Below are 23,242 nucleotides of genomic sequence, written 5' to 3' on the forward strand. Positions count from 1 at the left end.
GCCTCTTCACCCTGCCTTGAATTTTGACTCCATCTGGCAATAGATGATGTAGTTCCTCATCCCCCTCATTCCTCTGATCATCCCCTACTGGAATAAAGAGAGTGAAAAGTCAGAATCCACACAAGAAGGTCTGATCTGCACCTAAGTCCCTTCCACCTTCCAAATTGTTCAGAGGGAGAGAGAAAGTGATTATTCTTATATGGGATAGGAAAGAAATCCAAGGAAGAGGAAAATTTATCCTGGAAGGATCACCATGGACATCAAAGCCCCAGTCCCTAACCATGCCATGGGAGAATGGATTTTGTCGAGATTATGGTCAGAGTGGGTGGCCAAAATCCTATCTGGGGAAGGGAATGTGCTAAAGGCTGACAACTGAGAAATTGGAATCTGGCTCCTTCTTTCTGAGGGCCTCCTAGCCCCACCTTGGCCCCATGTCAGGACATTGGATAAACATGTAGAGCAGAGGTCTATTAGTGGCTATTAGCCACAGCGTATTGTTGGAACTCTCTGTCTGGAGCAGTGATGCTCCATATTCTTGGTGCTTGGGGGAGCAACAGTAGGAGAACTTCTAGTGTCCTGGCCCCACTGATGGACCTCCTGATGGTGCCTGGTTGGGTTGTTTTTGGCCACTGTGTGACCGAGAGTGTTGGACTGGATGGGCCAGTGGCCTGATCCAACATGGCTTCTCTTATGTTCTTATCGTCTCTAGATTGGATGATGGCCACAAAACTGGCCTCAGTTGCCTGGGGATCACTGGGACGGCTTATGTTGCTCTACTTGGCCATGATGAACATCACTTTCACAGCCACCCCAGCCTTTTGAGACACTCACTGGTGGCCAAGTAGCTGGGCCAGTCTCACAAACATATCAGTGTTCAACATTTTGATTAATGCATCATCCCAATGGCAGCAATTTGCACCTTTGACACCTATGAGAAATCCTTACCCAGAAAAGCCATGCTCTCATAGTTCTCCAGCATGACTTCCCTGTGGAGAGCTTTTTGGCCTGGATCCAGCAGGGCCCACTCTGCCACAGTGAAATACACGGCCACCTCCTCAAAGGAAAATGGAAACTGAAAGAAAAAGCAGATTCCCTTATCAGAGATCATGGCAGGCAGATACTCGCAAGGGGGGGGGGGTAGTTTGTGAGAATGCAGGACACAGAGCTCAGTTTTTGTAAGGCAGTGTGCTTCAAAGCCTCTCTTCCTCAGGTAGCTGGAGGAAAAGCATCCCTGAGTGGGAGGGAGGGCCCTGACTGTCTCCCGTTCATCCTCCCCTACCTGGACCAGAGGTTGAGCAGCCTTTGCCACCTCTCTGGAAAGAAAAGGGCTCGATAATGTCTCTTTACTGCCTGCAAGGGAGACAAAATGCGAAGGAAGAATTTTAGCCTCAAATCCCTATTTTGTTTGCTTGTCTGAATCTTGCTCACACATCCCCATTCCCAAGATTATGAAACTTTGTCTTCTTTACACTCAAGAAAATTTGTATAAACTTCTAATAAACAGTGGGAGATGTTGAAGAGATACTTCAGTTACTCCAGTTAGCTAGTATCCCTGTCTGTCTCCTGGGATTACTTCACAGCCACAAGAACCTAGTCTCTCCCAGTGTGTTTGTGTGTTCTTATCTGAACCAGGAGTCTGCCCTGAAGCACTGACAGATCTCCTCAGCAGAGCCTTCAGTTTTCCTCTGCTCTAGAATGACACAGTGTGCCTCCACTCAGAGCGTTTCCTCACAGAAAGAGTGTGGTTTTGCCCCTTCTTCCAAATTAAAACTCTCTCTCTCAGATTGAAACTCAAAATCAGTTCTGTCACAAGGAACTCAGCCAACAGGCTGTTCTCAGCTCCTTCTCAGTTGATATTGACAACTGAACTCCTGAAGGACGTTCTGTTCTTTGTGTCCATTGACATCTGAACTCCTTCAAAACTCCACTGTGAGATGATTTCCCCCACTGATAACCTCCTTCCAATCAACACATTCCATATCCATGGATGTGACTCAGCCAATCAGAGTGAGCTGTTCCCTGCTCACCCAGGCTAACTGCTTTAGTCCATTACAGAGCCACCTTGAGTCTTTCTAATAGAAGGAAGGTGAGATATACATATTTCTATTGATGTAAATAAGAATGGAATTGCTCTCCATGAATCTGTATACTCCCCCTTAAAGTGGAGTGGCTATCATGGCATCCTATGGCACTATTTCCTAGAACTCCATTCTACATAGTCTACAGAAGTAATTTCCTTTTTCTCCTGTCCTGAACTTTCTGCCAACAACTTCATTATATTCCTGGATTCCCTCTGGGCAGGAGGCCCACTTACCACTTGACAGGGCATCTTGGACACATTCCTGGGCCTGTACCCTCTGACCTTCCTCTGATGGAGCTCCTTCTGCCTCAGTGAACTTTGCTTCCTCTTTCATGGATCCTCCCCACATCTGAAACAACAGCAAGGGAGAGGGGTATGAGAAGGAATGGAACCGGAGGCAGAGATGGATCCTGACCCTCTCCCAGACTCCTCATCCCTGACTTCACCACCAGAGCTGCTATAACCACAGGGACATGAACCAGTGTTGGGTTTTCTTCCCAGCCTAGTGAATTATCCAGAGGTAAAAATATCTAAGAAAAGATGGGAACAATACACTGAAGGATTATAAAAAAGAGATGAAAGAAGGGCAGATTCCTTTCAAGAAGTATCTTTTGAAGAAGAATGAAGAGTTTTAGAAAGTAAAGCTGTACTGAGGGCAACTTGGAGAAACAAATCCCCCAAAGGAGGTGGAATATCAGTAGAGGTACCCTAAGTCATAGTAAAGGAGGCCAGCAACGTCTTAACAAGAACATGTTAACAAAGATAAAAACAAAGCAAGGTCTGTAGCAACTATTGGACCATTGCATTAATTCCTCATGCAAGTCAAGTGATGCTCAAGGACTGTTGTCATATATTGAAAGAGAAACGTGGATTCACAAAAGGAAGAGGCACTTGAGGTCATACTGCCAAGTTATGTTGGTTCATGGACAAAATTCAGAAGAAAATAAGATAGTGATTCATAGCTCACATCAAAGCTTTTGACTGTAAGGATCAAAGAAAGCTATGGTTGGGTTTGAAAAGAAATGGGGATTCCCCCAAATCCATCTGTTTTGATGCACATAACATACTCTGGGCAAGAGGCCACTTTGGACAGAATATGGAGAAATAGAATGGTTTCCAATTGGGAAGGGTGCCAGACAAATATGTATTTTATCTCCCTGTCTCTTCAGTCTATTCAGGGGTGTCGAATTCATTTGTTATGTGGGACGCATCTGACATAAATGAGACCTTGTTGGGCCAGACCGTGTTGGAATGAGCCAAGCCATGTCGGGCTGGGCCATGTGTGTACCTATTTAAGATTAGGTAGCAGAGATATAAATTTGATAAAGAACAAACAAAAATATATATTTTTAAAAAACTTAAAACATGCTTAAAATGTTAGTATTCATTGGTCTTAAAGATGGTTTCTTTATATTTCTCCCATGGGATTCAGGGAAGTGGCCAAAGGAAGTTCTGGCTCTTTCCTTTCTTCCCCAGGTGACTGGGGGGGGGGGGAGGGGAGCCTCAGCCAATAGAAGGAAGAGAGGCTTGGCTCAGTAGCTCCACTGTGTAATTGAGAGAGCCCGGAAAAGCAAGCTCTCCCTCTCCCCTTCCCCCCCAAGGGAGAAGCCTCAGCCAAAGGAGAAAATGCAGGCTTTGTTCTGTAGTTCCTGTGCAATTGAGCAAACCTTGGAAAGCAAGCTGTTATGCAGAAGGAAGCAAGAGAGAGGGAGAAGGAAGCAGAAGGAGCCAGTTGGCTTGGGGGCCTGATAGGAGCCTTCCGGGGGTCTGATTCGACCCCCAGACTGCATGTTTGACACCCCTGGTCTATATGCAGAACATATCATGAGGAAAGCTGGATTACATTTAGATGAAGCTGGAGTGAAAATTGAAGGAAGGAACTTCACAATCTGAGATATGCAGTTGACAACACATTAGTGGTAGAAAGTAGTGAATACTTGAAATAATTACTCATGAAGGTTAAAGCAAAAAGTGCTAAAGGAAGATGACAGCTGAAGATCTGGAAGTCATGACTTGTGTGGAATTACAGAAATTTAAGGTTGAGGACGAACCGAATGAATCATTCAAGATGTTCTGTTCTTGTGTCCATTTATCAACCAAAAGGAAGACCACAAACAAGAAACCAGGAGACTGGAAAGGGTTGCTATAAGCAGGGCCGGCCTGCCACTAGGCAAACTAGGCATTTCCCTAAGGCGCTGGATTTCTGGGGCATCCCACACGTGACTTGGAGAGGTAGCTGCCCAGTGGCTGCCCCTCCGAGTCCCCCTGCACCTCTCTGCAATGGCAGGAACTTCCTCCTATAGGATAGAATGGAATCCATTCTATCTCATGGGCTCATAGGATAGAATGGAGGGATTGGGCTGCTGCCACTGCGGCACTCCACTACAGAAGGGGTTTTAAACTTTAAACCCCTTATCTGGGGTTGTGCCACAGTAGCAGCCAGATCTCTCCTTTCTATCCTATGGGATCACAGGATAGAATGGAGAGATCTGGCCACAGCAACCCCAGAGGAAGGGGGGAGGCACAAGTAGTTAGCCTTGCCTAGGATGCCAAAGGGTCTGGGGCTGGCCCCCTCCATGGGGGAGCTGAAAAAGATTCTTCAGTGTAAAGATGTGTCACTGATAACCAAGATCAAGTTAATTTGTGCTTTAGTATTCTCTGTATAATGTAATGTATAATGCAACGCCCCTGTATAAATCGATGGTGCGGTCTCATTTGGAATACTGTGTACAAATCTGGTCACCGCACCTCAAAAAGGATATTATAGCATCGGAAAAAGTGCAGAAAAGGGCAACTAGAATGATAAAAGGTTTGGAACACTTTCCCTATGAAGAAAGGTTAAAACGCTTGGGGCTCTTTAGCTTGGAGAAACGTCGACTGCGGGGTGACATGACAGAGGTTTACAAGATTATGCATGGGATGGAGAAAGTAGAGAAAGAAGTACTTTTCTCCCTTTCTCACAATAGAAGAACTCGTGGGCATTCAATGAAATTGCTAAGCAGTAGGGTTAGAACAGATAAAAGGAAGTACTTCTTCACCCAAAGAGTGATTAACATGTGGAATTCACTGCCACAGGAGGTGGTGGTGGCTACAAGCACAGCCAGCTTCAAGAGGGGTTTGGATAAAAATATGGAGCAGAGGTCCATCAGTGGCTATTAGTCACAGCATATTATTGGAACTGTCTGGGGCAGTGATGTTCTATTCTTGGTGTTTGGGGGTGGGGCAAAGTGGAAGGGCTTCTAGCCCCACTTGTGAACCTCCCTTTTTTTTTGGCCACTTTGTGACACAGAGTGTTGGACTGGATGGGCCATTGGCCTGATCCAACATGGCTTCTCTTATGTTCTTATGTTCTCCATTACTATATCTGCATGAGAGAAAGCTGGACAATGAAGAAAGACAGTTGATTTTCTGTGATGAAGGAGAGTTTACATCTTCTACAGATACCATGGACCGCCAAAAAGACAAGCAAGTGGATTCTAGATCAAATCAAGACTCAACTCTCCCTGGAAGCTAAAATGACTCAACTGAGGCTATCGTACTTTGGCCAATTTATGAGAAGACAAGAATCACTGGAAAAGGCAATAATACTAAGAAAGGTGGAAAGTAACAGGAAAAGAGGAAGACCAAACACATGATGGATTGACTCAATCAAAGAAGCCACAGCCCTCAGTCTGCAAGACCTGATCAAGGCTGTTAACAAGAGGATGTTCTTAGGATTGCCATAAGTTGGAAGCAACGATGGTAGTTAACACACACACAGAGAAATAGCTGGCAGGAAGCCTTAAGATAAGCTCATTGCTTGAAAAGAGTGAACCAAAACCCCTCACCTGCTGTGCCTGCCTCTTCTCCTCTGCCTGACTCAGGAGGAAGCCTTCGGCCAGGGCCACTGCCTGCGAACTGGTCTCTGGCCTGCATCCTCTCACCCAGCCCTGCACTTCATGTGGCAGAATGGCCAGGAACTGCTCCAGGATCACCAGGTCCACCATCTCCTTCTTGGTGCGCCTCTCTGGCTCCAGCCAGTCCTTACAAAGTCCATAAAGCCGGCTGCAAACCTCTCGGGGCCCATCAGCCTCCTGGTAACAGAACTGCCGGAAGCATTGGCTGCGGACATCTGTGGTCACAGCGTCCTGAACCAAGATCTCTGGCACAGCTGTTTCCCAGAATTCAACACCACTCCCTGCTTGGAATGGATGGGGACCTTTCTTCAATATCTTGCCACTTCCAGGGCTTTCTGCGCCCTTTTCTTCCATCTCCTTCCCCTTTCTCTTGGGTTGCCTCTGACTCTGGAAAGACACTCTCCTTCACTTGGCTGTGAAAAGGGAAAAATATCAAAAAGGCAAGAAGAAAACAAAAGAGAACGGAACTACATCACCGACCCTGGTGAAGAGACACCTAAGGATTACCTTGGTGCGTTAGAAGGAGTGTCCTTGTTGTAGTTTGCAGATCAGGATTAATGCCACTGCGCTATCCTACATATCAAGCTTTTTAAGATACGTCTGCTTGGTCCTTTGGGCAACAAAACCACCACTATTTGCCTTTTTAAAAATCTGTTGCGGATGTTATCAGCGTGGCTTCCAGTTTCTGGGAATCAGTCTGTCTAGTGGCTACTTCTCACGTGGGTAAACTGGAGCCCAGGACAAAGCAACTGGTGACGCATTGCAGAAGGCTCCTTAATAGGCTGGAAGGGTGGGCAATGGCAGCGGGGAAAGGGCAGAGGGGAGTCAAACCTCTCCAGTTTAGGGGCCAGGGGCTGCTGGGTGAACAGGAGCAGGAGGAGGCAGCAATGATGTGGCAGAGTTCCTCAGCTGCTTCCTAGAATCATAGAATCCCGGAGTTGGAAGGGGCCAAACAGGCCATCTAGTTCAACCCCCTTCTTCCTGGCTACTGTGGTTAAATGCTGTGAATCATCTGAAAGTCAGTCCGGGAAAGACGAAGATAATGTTGTTTGAAAAGGCAGAAGTTTTAAAGGCCATTATGTTCCCCGCTTTTGATAGGGTTCAGCTAACCATCGCCGACTCAGTTAAGAGCTTTGATGTTATACTGGACCCAACATTATTGCTGGAGAAGCAAGTTGATGTGGTCGCAAAACTCAGCTCTCCCAGCTCAGCCTTGCTCCAAATAATAGCACTTTCCCTTGATACATCACATCTGGGCACCAGGATCCATGTCATGGTGACATCAAGAGTAGATGAGTTCAATGCACTGTGCATTGGTCTCCCCACAAAACCAATTCAGAACCTCTACCAGCTGATGTAGAACCCCACACCTCAGCTCTTATCAGGAGCTGGATGGAGCAGAGATATTACTGCTGTGCTGCAGTTCCTCCAGATTGGCCGGTACAGGTGCCTTTTCGGGTTATGACAGATGAAAATCGTCATGCTACTGTGGCCATGTAGGAGAAGGTAATCTAAAATGTATGATGGGAGTAAGGTTTTATGACGACAATTATAATTCAAGAAGCATTTTAAGGTAGATGCTGAGCAGTTACAGCAGCCTTGCAAGCCCTGCAGACCACCCCCCCCCCAGGCAGGCACCTCTGGACACCTCCCCCCCCCCCCGGGGTTGTGAAAGGGAGACTCCCACAGACAAAGGCAGATTAACAATTAGGCCAAATAGGCACTAGCCTAGAGGTGTCAAACTCATTTGTTATGAGGGCCAGATCTGACATCAATGAGATCTTGTTGGGCCATACCGTGTTGGGCCAGGCCATGTGTGTACTGATTTAAGGTTAGGTAGTAGAGATATAAACTTTGTGAAGGGCACAGACAAACACAATTAAAGATTTTTTTAAAATAAAAATAAAATATGCTTAAAACATTAACACTTGTTGGTCTTAAAGGTGCTTTCTTTGTATTTCTCCCATGCAATCCAGGTAACTGGACAAAGGAAGCTCTGGCTCTTTCCCTCCCTCCCCAGGGGACCAAATGGCAGAGAAGCCTCAACCGATGGAGGAAATAGAGGTTTTGCTCTGTAGCTTCTGTACGAGCTGAGATGCAGAAGGAAGTGAAAGAGGGAGAAGAAAGCAGACAAGGGCCTGATAGGAGCCCTGTGGGGGGGCCTGATTCAGCCCCCGGGCTGCATGTTTGACACCCCTGCACTAGCCTATGGACCCATGTCTTTAGGGACCCCGGCCGGCTCCCCCCATTGACCCCCCCCCCAGTTTCCCTCCTGCTTGCAGCCCTCCCAGCCTGCATGCACAACCAGCAATTTTGCTGCTCTTTGCTCAACTTGCCTGGTGCAGCTGCCGCTGGCGTAGTGGCCAAGTTTGCCTCTCTCTGCCTCTCCCCTACAGCTTAGTCAAAGGGGCTTTTAAGAAGATGGCTGCAGCGAAGGCCATGGGCGGTGGGGCAGGTGCTCAGAGGCTGAGTTAACTTGCCAGGGGGTCCCCAAGATTTCGACAGCCTAGGGGCCTCCACAGGGTTGAATGCGGCACTACTGACAAAAAACAACATCCCTGTCTGCAAAGATTTAAATGCCTCCCTCCTCAAACAAGTGGCCAGATCCGAATTCCTGTCTTTGGAGACCAAAAGGACTTACAGGGGAGGGAACTTTCCCAGGCTCTTCCCGGGTTCTGCGTGTCAGAGCCCCCCACCCCCAATTCTCTTTCTGGCTCCGCTCCCTCCCTTTGTCGGCCTCTCTAGCAAACAGCTCGGCTCTTTTAACCCTTTCAGGGCTACAGAGCCCAGAATAAAATCTCCTTGCCCAGTGGTAATGCTGCAGTACTGCAGTCAGAGCTCCCTGCTCACGACCTGAGTCGGATCCCGGCAGAAGCTGGGTTCAGGTAGCCGGCTCGAGGTTGACTCAGCCTTCCATCTTTCCGAGGTCGGTCAAATGAGTACCCAGCTTGCTGGGGGGAAAGTGTAGAGGCCTGGGGAAGGCAATGGCAAACCACCCCGTAAAAAAAGTCTGCTAAACGTTGTGAAAGCAACCTCACCTCAGAGTCCTCAGCTTGCACGGGGGACTACCTTGACCTTTTTCTGCCCTCCCTGCAAAAAACACCCCCCTCCCCGCGGGACTGGGCTTCATTCAGCCCGGCTGCGGCCAGCGACGCCCTCTAGTGTGGCTCAGTGGGGCTGCTCGGGGGTCACCTTGCACTGCCATCTCAGAAAAAGGAGGCTGAGAAAGTAGCTCCCAGTTCCTTCCTCCTCCGCCCAGTAAGAAGAGACTGGGAAACTCAATAGGAGGGGGGGGCGGGTGTGAGAGATGCTTAGGCTGCGCTGGTTTTTCCATAGCGGAGCCTGGATTAGTAACTTTCTATGGCCCCGTGAAGAGAAAATGACAGATCTCCAAGGCAGGCAGAAAAGGGCCCGTCTGGGGAGTTTTGAAGCATATTATTTGGAGGGAAGCGACAGAGCTGATGCCAAAGAAAGGAGGCTGAATGTGGATCCCTCCCTCCCCTTTCAAACGTTTGTTCTCTGCGCCCCCAGAACTGAACTCCCCCCCCCCCACTTTCAGCCCCACAGAGAGAAGGGGAAAGCCCTCCCCCTTAGAAGGAAAAACGGGGAAGAGGAAATGGACGGAGAGCTAGGGATGCCAGTCTCCAGGTGGGGCCTGGGGATCCTCCAGAATTACCTCTCCAGGCTACAGAGATCAGTGCCCTTGGAGAATGGGTGCTTTGGGGTGTGGACTCCAGGCATTGCCCTCTGCTGAGTTTCCTGTCCACTGCAGGCACCATCCCCAAATCTCTCCAGGAATTTCCCACCCTGAATCTGGCAACCCTAAGAGAATGACCTCTCCTCCCCCTCAAGTGATGCTTTAAGGCTGGGTTCAGGTACGGTAGCCACCCTCCCTATGGGTATGCAACAGAGGAAACCACAGTGTTACAACCATCTCTACATCAACAAACTTCAACAAATTTGAGTACAATCTCTTCTTTCAATTTTTATATACCACTTAAAGCAACAGATCCATATATTTTTACAGTATCACTTATAGTCTTCTATATGTGCGTTCCTTGTAAGCACAGTCCATAATACACAACATACAAACATCCTTCCAATCACCAACCCGCTCAATGCTTGATGTTGATTGCAGCAGTCATTAAAGGGTAAAGGTAGTCCCCTGTGCTAGCACCAGTTATTCCAACTCTGGGGTGATGTTGCTTTCATGTTTTCACAGCAGACTTTTTACAGGGTAGTTTGCCATTGCCTTCCCCAGTCATCTACACTTTCCCCCTAGTAAGCTGGGTACTCATTTGACCGACCTCGGAAGGATGGAAGGCTGAGTCAACCTTGAGCCGGCTACCTTGAACCCAGCTTCCGCTGGGATCAAACTCAGATCATGAGCAGAGCTTGGACTGCAGTACTACAGCTGATCACTCTACACCACAGGGCTTGTGAGCAGCAATCTTAGGCAAATCCAAATGATGTGGGTAATGAATAAAGTAGTAGCAAATTTCCTTCACTCACAGTGTGCTGAAAAGATCCATTTATTTTTTTCTAGCAATATGTGGCAACATGCACCCTAAGCTCTAAAGCAGGTTTCTATAAAGAAATCTTTTGGCCACAGTTATCAATGGGAACCAGTGTTCAAGGCTCCAGCTCACACCAGCAATATGCTAAACTTCATTGGCATCAATAGTTCTCATATATGCAAACCGGGACTGAGAAGGAGACAACCACCAGACTCCCCAGAGGGGAGGCATCTCTATATCCAACCCTGCTCACAACCTCTCCATTTGGGCCCACTGCATTCACTCAAGCTGACCTGCCTCACAAGACTATGGTGCGCATGGAAATGAAAAATGTCACTATCCCCTTTGAGCCCCTGCTGGGGAGTAAGATGGGGTACAGATAAGCTTCATATTCATGGTTTTTAAAGGATATTTTAGTTTTCTACCTGAAGCAGGGGCCCCATGGGACAAAGTCTTTGACATGCTATGATGATTTCACCCATCCTCAGGATTCTGTCTTCTTTGCTGAGCCGCCCTGTTTCTTTTTTGTTTTTCTGTCTGTCCCACCCGGCTGTTAGTTTGATAATGGCACACAAGAGGAAGATGGTAAATCAAAATAAAAAAACTGTTTTATTTCACTTTTAAGGACAATAGTAAGGTAGGATTCAGGTTTAGGACTTATGAAGTGAACAGGCACATGAATGAGGTAACGTTGTAGGAATATAAACCCCAGATAGTTTGTCACAAACTAGCTCTTCCTGCTATTCAAACAAGTCTTTGCAAATTGAGGAGAGAGGTTTCTTACATCAACAAGCACCAGCTTCTTGGTCTCAAAGACACTTAAGATGGTGAAGAAGGAACATACTCACAAGTTCCAGTGTCCTTTCTTAGCCACATGCTGTATGTGTTGTTGCTGTGATGTAGCTTCTGATTTACACTGACTCTCTGAATTGACATTTCCCAAAATGTTCTTTATTCAGCTACCTCTCTGAGTATCCTCCATGCCCCCAGTAGGCACAGTCACCAGAGGTTGGCATGACTTCCACATGCACACACATAAAAAATACAAAACAATACCCCCACAATAACATTGTTAATCCTCTACCACAGATGTTCCCAACCTTTTTGGCACCAGAGACTGATTTCCTGGGAGACAATTTATTTAGGGACCAGGGTGGGGAGAAGCGTGGGGGTTTTTGCTGCCCCAGGCCGCCCGCACCCCTATCCCTACCCCCCATGGGGTCTGTAAACTGGGCGGGGAGAGAGCCTGAGGCTACTTCTGCCACCTTACTGCTAGGCAGCAAGGGGCAGAAGCAGGTAAATCTGCCTCCCATCCCATTTAAACACCCCCGCCGATCAGCTGATCAGTGGGAGTCTTTAAATAACGGGTAGGGGAAGGTTGCTGCCATGCTGCCCCTTCTGTCTACCTGGGACCAGGCCGACAAAAGAGGTAGTGTGGCCTTGCTCCGAGGCTGACTCCCCTGCAAGGGAAGGCAACTTTGGAGCAAGGCCATGCTGCCTCTTTTGTCCACCTGGGTCCCGAGTGGGCAAAAGGTGGGGGGGTGAAGCCTGGTTGCTAACAGGCCACGGACCTGTACCAGTCGTGGCCCAGTGATTGGGGACCTCTGCTCTACCAATTTTCACTCCCATCTTTATCTGAAACTAATCTTTATAATATGTTCTGCATACAGATTGAAGAGATAGGGAGATAAAATCCCATTCTATATTAGAGAGGTCAATTATAAAAGACTGCTAAACAAAGGATAGATCCAGGTGGCCAGCTGTGTTGGTCTGAAGCAGTAGAACAAAGCAGGAGTCAAGTCCAACCAACCAAGTTTTATTCAGAATGTAAGCTTTCATGTGCTAGAAGCACACTTCATCAAACCTCTGAGAAACCTATGCCCTCATTTTAACCTAGAGCTAACATGACAACAGACTCTCACTTATTGCATTTCACACCCAGGATACTTAATGACATAGGCATCAATCTGCTATTCTGACTTTATATTGCCCTTCTTTGTTGTTTCAGCCCAGTCAACAGAAACTAACAAACACCAGACACCAACTCTTTTAATTTGCTAAAAAACATTTCCATGACTTTGCATACTCACTGTCCACATTCTCTATATTTAGGACTGCTTGCCTTCCCATACTATTGTCTGGTTAAGTGTGCTTCTAGCACACGAAAGCTTACATTCTGAGTAAAACTTTGTTGCTCTTAAAGGTAAAACTTGACTTCTGCTTTGTTCTCCTGCTAAATAAAGGAAATACTGTAAGGCTGTTCATTCTTTAAGTATGTATGTATGCTGAGTAAAAAAGTAATATTGTCAATTGGGTTGGCCTATGTCCTTTCTAAAGTACGTATATATCTCTGGTACCTGACATTATTACACTGTATGGAACACATGGCCTGGCCAACAAAGTGTAATTTCTGTCACATCTCTGGGCTAAGATGTTACATGGTTTTTCCTTGTGTGGATTCTTAGATGTTGTTGAAGACAACCACACTGATATTCTTTCTATTCCAAAACTTTTGGCCCTCTGTGGATCCCTTGATGCTGCTGAAGATTTCTTCTGTCACGGAATCTCTTCCCACACTCTGAGCAATCAAAAGGCTTCTCCCCTGTGTGGGTTGTTAGATGCTGTTTAAGATGACTATTCTGACTGAATCTCTTCCCACACTCTGAGCATTCAAAAGGCTTCTCCCCTCTGTGGGTTCTTAGATGTTTTTGACGACCGCTACTGTGACAGAATCTCTTCCCACACTCTGAGCATTCAAAAGGCTTCTCCCCTGTGTGGCTTCTTAGATGACCCTGAAGACTGTACCTGTGGCTGAATCTCTTCCCACACTCCGAGCATTCAAAAGGCTTCTCCCCTGTGTGAGTTCTTACATGAGTTCGAAGATTGCCACTGTGGCTGAATCTCTTCCCACACTCTGAGCATTCAAAAGGCTTCTCCCCTGTGTGGGTTCTTAGATGACATTGAAGATGGCCTTTCTGACTGAATCTCTTCCCACACTCTGAGCATTCAAAAGGCTTCACCGCTCTGTGTCTTCTTTCGTGCAGTTTAAGAAGCAAATTGTGACTGAATCTCTTCCCACACTCTGAGCACTCAAAAGGTATGTGGGTCCTCTGGTGCACAAGGAGCTGTGATTTGTATCTGAGGTACTTTCCACACCGATAGCATTTATATGGCCTCATTATATTGTCCTTTGAAAAATGTATAGTACCCTTTCTTCCATCCAAGAACATCATTCCATTCTCTGAACAGATAAAGGGCTTCACTCCAGAATGAATTCTTTGGTGTTGAACAAGGTCTGATTTCTCTGAGAAGCTCTTGCTGCAGCCTGAGCAGCGATAAGGTTTCTTTCCTGTATGTCTTCTTAGTTGTCTAAGGAACTCTGCTCTGGTAATCATGGCCTTTCCACGCTTCAGGCATGGATGGGCCTTCTTTCCACTGTGCATTCCCGATTGGACATTATATTGGGTTTGATCTGAGAAGTTCAAGCACTTGTATGTTTCCTCCAACATCTGAATTACTTCTTGGAAATCCCCCCCTTGGCAAGGAACGAATTTATCCCTCTTCTTCACCCTGTGACTGACTTCCTGCCTCTGAGGTCTGCTTTGAATCCTGATGTTTCTTCTCCTGTCTTCTTTCTTGATTTCAGCTGGTGAGAGATGATGCAGTTCCCCATCCTCCTCATTCCTCTGAACATCTCCTGCTGGAATAAAGAAGAGAGAGATCCTGTTAGAATCCACACAAGGAGGTCTAATGTTCTCTAGAAGTTTTATCCACGCTCCAAATATTTCAGTGCCTTCCTCCTGTTGTACACTGAAGTGTACTATAATATACACTTTGAAAGTACAGTAAGCTTCCTGCATCAAACACACTTGGTTGGGACTCTTATCATTTTTATTTATCCCCAGCTCTGTGAGTTCTTTGATGTATAGATAGGGCTGTTTTATGATGGAAGCTGTTTCTGTACTCCAAGCAATTATACAATTGCTCTCTTAAGGGAATTAGCATCTGAGAAATGATGTTCATTCTCTGATTGAAGATCTTTGCAAAGGCCACACTTTCATTTCCCTTTTCCATGCAGTGGATTCTCTGGTTCACACGGAGGCCTTTGTTCCTTCTTTTGTTGACTGGCCTTTCCTCACAGACTGGGGTGTCAGGGAGGACCCCTCTTTGGCACAGAATGGGCTTATCCCTCCTCTTACCTGCGTGGCTTTCCTCCTGCCTCTGGGGTTCATCTCCAAAGTTTTCTTCAGCATCTTCAATCTTGACTGTTTCCAAAGAGAACCCCTGGAATTCCCCAGCTGTCTCTTCTCCATCTGCTGCTGGAATAAGGAAAGAATTTCAATCAGCACCCATGCGAGAAGACAAGCCACCAGTCAGGCACTCCTCACTCTTGGGTCTGCATTTCTTTTATAAGAGGTTCTTTCCTTCCAAACTGAGCTGCTGGTCACACCTTATCCCTACCAGGCCCACCCGTAGAGCTTTTTTTTGTATTCTGCCCGTCCCTCATCTCCCCAAACTCCCTATATGTATTTTAAGGGGGAAGGTAGCAAAGAATGATTTCCCCACTGCTGCTCCCATTTGACTTGCCTTGCAGCTATTTTGACCCTTGACAATTAAATACAAGAAGTTATCATGATATCTAGTCCTGCAACTGCACTGAGAGTTTCCTTCTAGTTGTGAAGAGAGCCAGGAGGAGCTGGGTTTCAGCCTTCCCCAAATACACATTTTCTGTGGATCTAACCACGATCTTAAGCAAGTGAACCCCACAGTTCAGAGGGGGACCCCTACGGTTTTTGGAAGAGGTGCCATTTGTTAGGGGGGCAGGTAATGACCAATGAGAAAACCAGCCCTGCAGTGCAGGGCCACCTTTCTCAAGGTTAGAAGCATTCTCTTGTTATTTCTGAGCCATTTTCTAGAACTTAGCTGGGCCTCTTGTCTAATGTGCTGCAATTTCTGAATGATCCAGGCATTTCTGCCTTTCCTAGAAGAACCAAGTCAGCCTGTCTCCGGAAAGGAGTGTATCTTATTGTCAGCAAGAGATGGCTAGAAGACAGGCTTATGGGGCCTCAAGGTCATTAACCTGTTACAGCAGAGTAAGAGCCTCCTGAAGTCCATCCCAGAGAAACATGCAGTGCAGAAAGGGCCAGATAAGGCCTCAGAAGAGTCTCAGGGAGCACTGAGTGGACAGGTATATCTGGGTTTTCTGTGTCTTTGTGTTTTTCTGTTGCAGACACTTTCCTGCCTCAAGGGGGTGGGAGGGACTTAGCCTTTGGGAAGGAGTTGGCTGCTTGCCTCTTGGGGAGATTAGAGGTTGCTGCAGTGTTTTCTCTATCATGCTGTGGATCAGTCAACCGTGCTTCTACTGAGAAGGTCTCTCTGTTTACAGGATTATTGCATCTCTTCAACAACAACACACGTTTCTACCCTCTTGGGGTGAGGACTGATATGTATCATAACAACAGAGGTTCTTGTGTGATTTGGCTTAAGCCACTTCCTCTGGGGTTGCAATGTTAACTGGTGGGCAGGGCTTTTTTTTTTTTTGTAGCAGGAACTCCTTTGCCTATTAGGCCACACACCCCTGATGTAGCCAATCCTCCAAGAGCTTACAGGGCTCTTCTTACAGGGTCTACTGTAAGCTCCAGGAGGATTGGCTACATCATTGCGGCCTAATATGCAAAGGAGTTCCTGCTACAAAAAAAAGCCCTTCTGGTGAGAATACTTGCCACAGAACACCCCTGAAAGGTAGAACACCTCCAAAGAAAGCACTCAGACCCATCTCCAACTATTAGGAAGGCCTGAAGGCTTCCATGTGAAGAATGAAGGAAAGGGCTGATGTGCCTTTGGCCAAATCTAGCAGGGCTGTTCTTACATAACCCCCATTATTTTTATATGGGGAAAGAAAGAAATTCAAGAAAGGAAAATTTATTCTGGAATGACAGAACCGTGCTCTAGGTCAAAGCCCACAAGATGAATCACTCTAAGGAGGGAATGAATGGAGAGCCAGTTTGGTGTAGTGGTTAAGTGTGCCGACTCTTATCTGGGAGAACCGGGTTTGATTCCCCACTCCTCCACTTGCACCTGCTGGAATGGCCTTGGGTCAACCATAGCTCTGGCAGAGGTTGTCCTTGAAAGGGCAGCTGCTGTGAGAGCCCCCTCAGCCCCACCCACCTCACAGGGTGCCTGTGGTGGGGGAGGAAGGTAAAGGAGATTGTGAGCCGCTCTGAGACTCTTTGGAGTGGAGGGCAGGATATAAATCCAATATCTTCTTCTTCTTTCCAGATTACAGTCAAAGTGGATGGCCGAAATCCCATCTGGGGAAGGGGATGTGGTAAATACTGACAACTGAGGAACTGAGATCTGGCTCCTTCCAGAGTCTTTCTGAGGGCCTCTCAGCCCTGCCTTGGCCTCAGGCCATGACACCCTCTCTGGCTTCAGTGATGGCCATAACACTGGGCTCTGCTGCCCCGGATCAGTGGGGTGGCTTGTATCACTCTACCAGGGGGCCCTGCTGAACATCACATTCATAGCACCCAGTGCTGGCCAATTAGCTGCACTGGCCTCACAAAGAAATATTGCTGTTGATTCGTTCATCATCCCAATGGCAGCGATTCGCACCTTTAGCACCTATGAAAGATCCTTACCCAGAAAAGCCACATTTCCATAGTTCTCCAGCATGACTTCCCTGTAGAGAGCTTTTTGGCTCGGATCCAGCAGGGCCCACTCTCCCACGGTGAAATACACGGCCACCTCCTCAAAGGAAAATGGAGACTGAAAGAAGAAGCAGATTCCTTCATCACAGATCGTGCCGGGCAGACACTCTTGACAGGAGTAGCTTGACAGGAGGATGCAAAGTTCAATATGTGTAAAGGTAGTGATGTTCAGAGCCTCTGTTCCTCAGAGAGCAGGAGCAACAGCTTCCCTGAGACACAACCTAGGTCCCTAACTATCCTCTGTTTATTCCCACCCATCCTACCTGGACCAGAGGTCGAGGAGGCGTTTCCACTTCTCTGCAAAGAAAACGGCTCGATAATGTCTCTTCACTGCCTGCAAGGGAGACAAAATGGGAAGGAAGGATTTTAGCCTCAGATTCCTGTTTTCTTTGCTCGTCTCAATCTTGCTTACACATCCCACATCTTAGTAAACTGTGGGAAAGGTGGAAGAGAAGCCTGAGATACTCATGAACAGAGGATTATAAACACTGCCAACAAACATTTCAGACTTCTAAAAGGCTTCAAATGTGCCCTGTGAGCCCGGGAGCATAAATGGCTCCAGTATCCCTGCTAGATCACACCAAAAGCCCAGGCTTGACATTCTCCCACCTCCTGGGCCTTCTTACCCATCCTGGAGTCTAGACCGGCAGGAGAAAAACAGGTGACTGGAAATCATGTGACAGGACACAAAGCCATTGCATGCATTCCTAAAGCCATGTGATTTTCGTACATCAGCTAAAACTCTAAGGTGTGCCAACATGTTTCTAGACTTCACATCCATGTATTTGGCTGGAAGAGGCATGAAAATGACACCGTGTCCACCCCATGCTCCACCCGCAAACCTCATAGGGGGGCCAGGCCATGAAAAGTTTTTAAGATGGGACACAGTGCCCAAATTACTGGCCTCTGGCAATGGGTATTCTGAGATTTGCTGCCCCAGAACAGGGTGTATGTGTGTGTATGAAGTACTGCCAAGTCACAGCGGACTCATGGTGACTCCAGATATTCAAGGCAAGAGACATTTAGAGGCAGTGTGCCTCTGCATAGCAGCCCTGAATTTCTTTGGTGGCCTCCCAATCCAAAAACTAACCAGGGCTGACCATTCTTAGCTTCTGAGATCTGATGACATCGAACTAGTATGGGCCACCCAGGTTAGGAGAACGTGGAGGTTCCATTGATTCACCCAGCTAATAGCTGCACCCAGATTTGTCTTCCTTTTCTTTTTTAAAGTCACCTTAAGTCTTTCTAAAAGTAACTGAAAGTGGTCCCATGGTACAGAGTGGTAAAGCAGCAGTACTGTGGTCTGGACTCTCTGCTCAGGACCTGAGTTTGATTCCGGAAGATGCTGGATTCAGGTAGCCGGCCCAAGGTTGACTCAGCCTTCCATCCTCCTGAAGTCGTTTAATTGAGTACCCAGCTTGCTGGGGGGAAAGTGTAAAAGACTGGGGAAGGCAATGGCAAACCACCCCGTAAAAAGTCCGCCGTGAAAACGTGAAAGCAACGTCACCCCAGAGTCAGAAACGACTGGTGCTTGCACAGGGGACCTTTCCTTTCCTTTCCTTTCCTTTCCTTTCCTTTCCTTTCCTTTCCTTTCCTTTCCTTTCCTAAGTCTTTCTAATGGAAGGAAGGTGAGATATGCATACTTCCACTAATGTAAATACAAACTGAATTGTTCTCCATGAATCTGTATACTTCCCATTAAAGTAGAGTGACCATCACGACACCCTACAGCACTGTTTCCCAAAACTCTATTCTATGTGCTCTAAAGGCAAGCACCTGTCATTTTCGACTCTGGGGTGATGTTGCTTTCACAACGCTTTCACGGCAGACTTTTTACAGGGTGGTTTGCCATTGCCTTCTCCAGTCATCTACACTTGCTCCCCAGCAAGCTGGGTACTCATTTTACTGACCTCGTTAGGATGGAAGGCTGAGTCAACCTCAAGCCAGCTACCTGAACCAGCTTTCGATGGGATTGAACTCAGGTTGTGAGCAGAGGGCTCCAACTGCAGTACTGCAGCTTTACCACTCTGCACCACGGGGTTCTATTCTTTGTGGTCTATGTAAAAGTATTTCCCTTTTCTCCTGTCCTGAACTTTCTGCCCAACAACTTCACTACGTGTCCCAATCCCCCCTGGGCAGGAGGCCCCCTTACCACTTGACAGGGCCTCTCGGGCATGCTCCTGTGCCTGCGTCCTCTGACCTTCCTCTGACAGAGCTCCTTCTGCCTCAGAGAACTTTGCTTCCGCCTTCACAGATCGTCCACACATCTGAAACAACAGCAAGGGAGAGGGGTAAGAGAAGGAATGGAACAGGCTGAAGAGATGGATCCTGACCGATTCCCAGACTCCTCATCCCTGACTCCACCATCAGAGCTGCTATAACCACAGGGGCAAGAACCAGGGTTGGGTTTTCTTCACAGCCAATGAATCGTCTAGAGCTAGAAATATCTAAGAAAAGATAGGAACAATACACTGAAGCATTATAATTAAGAGATGAATGGAGGACATAATCCTTTCAAGAAGAACCTTTCGAACAATAAAGTAAGAGTTTTAGAAAGTAAAACTCCACTGAGAACAACTGGAGAAAGAAATCACCAGGAGGAGATGGGAAATCAGTAGAGCTACTTCAAACAATAGTTAAGAGTCCATCAAAATCTTAACAAGAACATGCAAACAAAGATGGAGACAAAACTATGGCCCACAGACCAGAATCACTCACTTTACTTTCTATGTCTGAAAACTGGAGATGTCAAAGACTGTAGCAACTATTGGACCACTGCATTGATTCCTCCCATAAGTCAAGTGATGCTCAACATTTTACAACTGTTATCATATAGCGAAAGAGAAATGCCAGATGTTCCATGTGGCGTCACAAAAGGAAGAGGCAGTTGAGATCATACTGCAAATTTACAGTTAATGGAGCGCAGGAAAGAATTTCAGAATCAAACCAGCTTGTGATTCATAGACCACATCAATGCTTTTGACTGCGGTGTTCAAGAAAAGGTATGGTTGGTGTTTAGAGAAACAGGTGTGCCACAACACCTGATTGTTTTAATGCACAACCTGTACTCTGGGCAAGAGGCCACTGTTAGGACAGAATATGGAGAAACAGAATGGTTTCCAATTGGCAAGGTTGCCAGACTAGGATCAAACCAAGAGATCAAATGAAGCCTCAACTCTCCCTGGAAGTCAAAATGACTCAAATGAGGCTATCGTACTTTGGTGACATTACGATATGACAGAAGCCACTGGAAAAGACAATAATGCTAAGAGAAGTGGAAGGCAGCAAGAAAAGAGGAAGATCAAGCATGTGATGGATTGATTAAATCAAGGTAGCCACAAGGGCCCTCAGTCTGCAAGACCTGAGCAAGGCTGTTAACGAGAGGACGTTTCTAGGATTGCCCTAAGTCAGAAGCACTTGATGGCACTGAGACACACACAGAAATAGCTGGCAGGAAGCCTTAGGAGAAGCTCATTGCTTGAACGGAGTGACTGAAAGCCCCTCACCTGCTGTGCCTGCCTCTTCTCCTCTGCCTGACTCAGGAGGAAACCTTCGGCCAGGGCCACTGCCTGGGAACTGGTCTCTGGCCCGCATCCTCTCACCCAGCCCTGCACTTCCTGCGGCAGGATGGCCAGGAACTGCTCCAGGATCACCAGGTCCACCATCTCCTTCTTGGTGCGCCTCTCTGGCTCCAGCCAGTCCTTACAAAGTCCATGGAGACGGCTGCAGACCTCTCGGGGCCCATCAGCTTTGTGGTAACAGAACCGCCGGAAACATTGGCTGCGTACATCTGCGGTCACAGTGTCCTGAACCACAATCTCTGGCACAGCTTTTTCCCAGAATTCAGCACCACTCCCTGCTTGGAGGGAATGGGAACCTTTCCTCGATATCTTCCCAGTTCCAGGGCCTTCGGGGTCCTTTTCTTCCATCTCCTCCACCTTCATCTTGGGTTGCCTCTTACTCTTGAAAGACACTCTTATTCACTTGGCTGTGAAGAGGGTGAGGGAAAGATATCAGATAGGCAGAAAGAAAAGAATCTCATCTCAACATCACATCACAGAGCTGTATCGCTGACCCTGGTGAAGAATCACCATCCTAAGGATTACCCCAGTGGATCAGAAAAAGCGTCCTTGTAGTTTGTCACCTTGGTATATTCCATATAAAACTTTTAAAGATATGCCTGTTTAGTCTTTCAGGCAACAAAACGTATTTTTTTAAAAATCTGTTGTGGATGTTATGAGCGTGGTTTCCAGTTCCTGAGGATCAGTCTATCAAGTGGGTACATCTCAAGGTAAACTGGAGCCCAGAACAAAGGCATTGGTAAGGACTTAACCATTAGAGGCCTTACCTACTACACCAAGCTGGTGTGCCTAAGGAGGTCAGGAATGCACCCACTCCCCTGCCTTTCCCCAAACTAAGTAAAACATAATTATACAAAAGGGCTTCTCTACCAAAGCCATAGGGTAGCACTGTACAAAAGTCTTCACAAAGTTACTTGGATGAATTATAGGGGACTGGAGACTATATTCCTGTGTATAGTTTGCTGTTTTATTTTGCCTTATATATTGGGTCACATTAACAGTTATGCTTTCCTTCAATACTGTTTTTCAGATTTCTACAACCCAAATTCTATTTCATAGTTTATTGAAAGTACCACCCTATTGATTGCACTGAGTCCCAATAAATGTCATTTTGGTGTAGTGGTTAAGTGTGCGGACTCTTATCTGGGAGAAACGGGTTTGATTTCCCACTCCTCCACTTACAGCTGCTGGAATGGCCTTGGATTAGCCATAGCTATTGCAGGAGTTGTCCTTGAAAGGGCAGCTGAAGTAAGAGCTCTCTCAGCCCCACCCACCTCACAGGGTGTTTGTTGTGGGGGGTGAAGATATAGGAGATTGTAAGCCTCTCTGAGACTCTGATTCAGAGAGAAGGGCGGGGTATAAATCTGCAGCCTTCTTCTTCTATAATTAATGTAGATTCAGGTGGGTAGTTGTGTTGGTCTGAAGCAGCAGAACAAAGTTTGAGTCCAAAGAAGTTTTATTCAAGGTAGAAGCTTTCATGTGCAAGCACAGCTACCCACCTGAATCTATCTTCATGGAGGTCATCATATTAAGCTTTAAGGAATGGAATGCCTATCAACAGGGCTTTTTTGTAGCAAGAACTCCTTTGCATATTAGCCCCTCCCCCATGTAGCCAACCCTCCTGGAGCTTACAGTAGGCCTTGTATTAAGAGCCCTGTAAACTCTTGGAAGATTGGCTACATCAGGGGCATGTGGCATAATAGGCAAAGGAGTTCCTGCTACAAAAAAAGCCCTGCCTATCAACCTTACAAAGAAGCTTTCACAGGTGATATGAGAGGTGATATGATCACCATCTTCAAGTACTTGAAGGGCTGCTATATAGAGGATGGTATGGAATTGTTCTCTGTGGCCCCAGAAGGTAGGACCAGAACCAATTGATTGAAATTAAATCAAAAGAGTTTCTGGCTAAACATTAGGAAGAACTTGCTGACCGTTAGAGTGGTTCCTCAGTGGAACACGCTTCCCCGGGAGGTGGTGGGCTCTTCTTCCTTGGAGGTTTTTAAACAGGCTAGATGGCCATCTGACATCCTGTGAATTTAGGGAGAGGTATTTGTGAGTTTCCTGCATTGTGCAGGGGGTTGATGACTCTGGAGGTCCTTCCCACCTCTATTATTTTATGATTCTAGGTACAGACTGATATTGCTTTTCTTACAAAATGTAAAAATCCGGATGATTCTTAGGAGGTGTGTTTGCATGTGAAAGCTTATACCTTGAATAAAACTTTATCTTAAAGGTGCCACTGGATTTAAATTTTGTCCTATCGTTCCCCCCCACCACCACCACCAAATTGCAGATGGGGGCAGCATTGACCCAAATGTGTGGTCTTTAGGGTAGCCAATCAGCACCAATGATTCCTCCTATTGCGGTCACCCCTGGGATACCTTGGTAGCTATTTATTTAACCAAATTTATATCCTGCTCCCTCTCCGCGGAATGGGACTCGAGGTGACTTCCAACAG

The 23,242-nt window shown here is 46.8% G+C and overlaps 1 protein-coding gene across 1 annotated transcript; it reads right to left on the reverse strand.

Moving 5' to 3' along the window:
- Positions 1-6: 6 nt before the first annotated feature.
- Positions 7-22,810, reverse strand: LOC132567253 (zinc finger protein 19-like). The gene is made up of 10 exons (XM_060232941.1): positions 22,716-22,810; positions 20,710-21,191; positions 19,356-19,470; positions 17,467-17,537; positions 17,135-17,261; positions 14,693-14,812; positions 13,514-14,193; positions 2,315-2,429; positions 1,280-1,350; positions 7-84 (listed from the first exon to the last, which is right to left on the reverse strand). Exons 2-10 carry the CDS (start codon positions 21,145-21,147, stop codon positions 7-9), a joined length of 1,815 nt encoding a protein of 604 aa, XP_060088924.1. The 5' UTR covers positions 21,148-21,191; positions 22,716-22,810.
- Positions 22,811-23,242: the final 432 nt, after the last annotated feature.

Source organism: Heteronotia binoei, chromosome 2 (assembly GCF_032191835.1).
Source record: "Heteronotia binoei isolate CCM8104 ecotype False Entrance Well chromosome 2, APGP_CSIRO_Hbin_v1, whole genome shotgun sequence".
Classification (NCBI taxonomy): domain Eukaryota; kingdom Metazoa; phylum Chordata; class Lepidosauria; order Squamata; family Gekkonidae; genus Heteronotia; species Heteronotia binoei.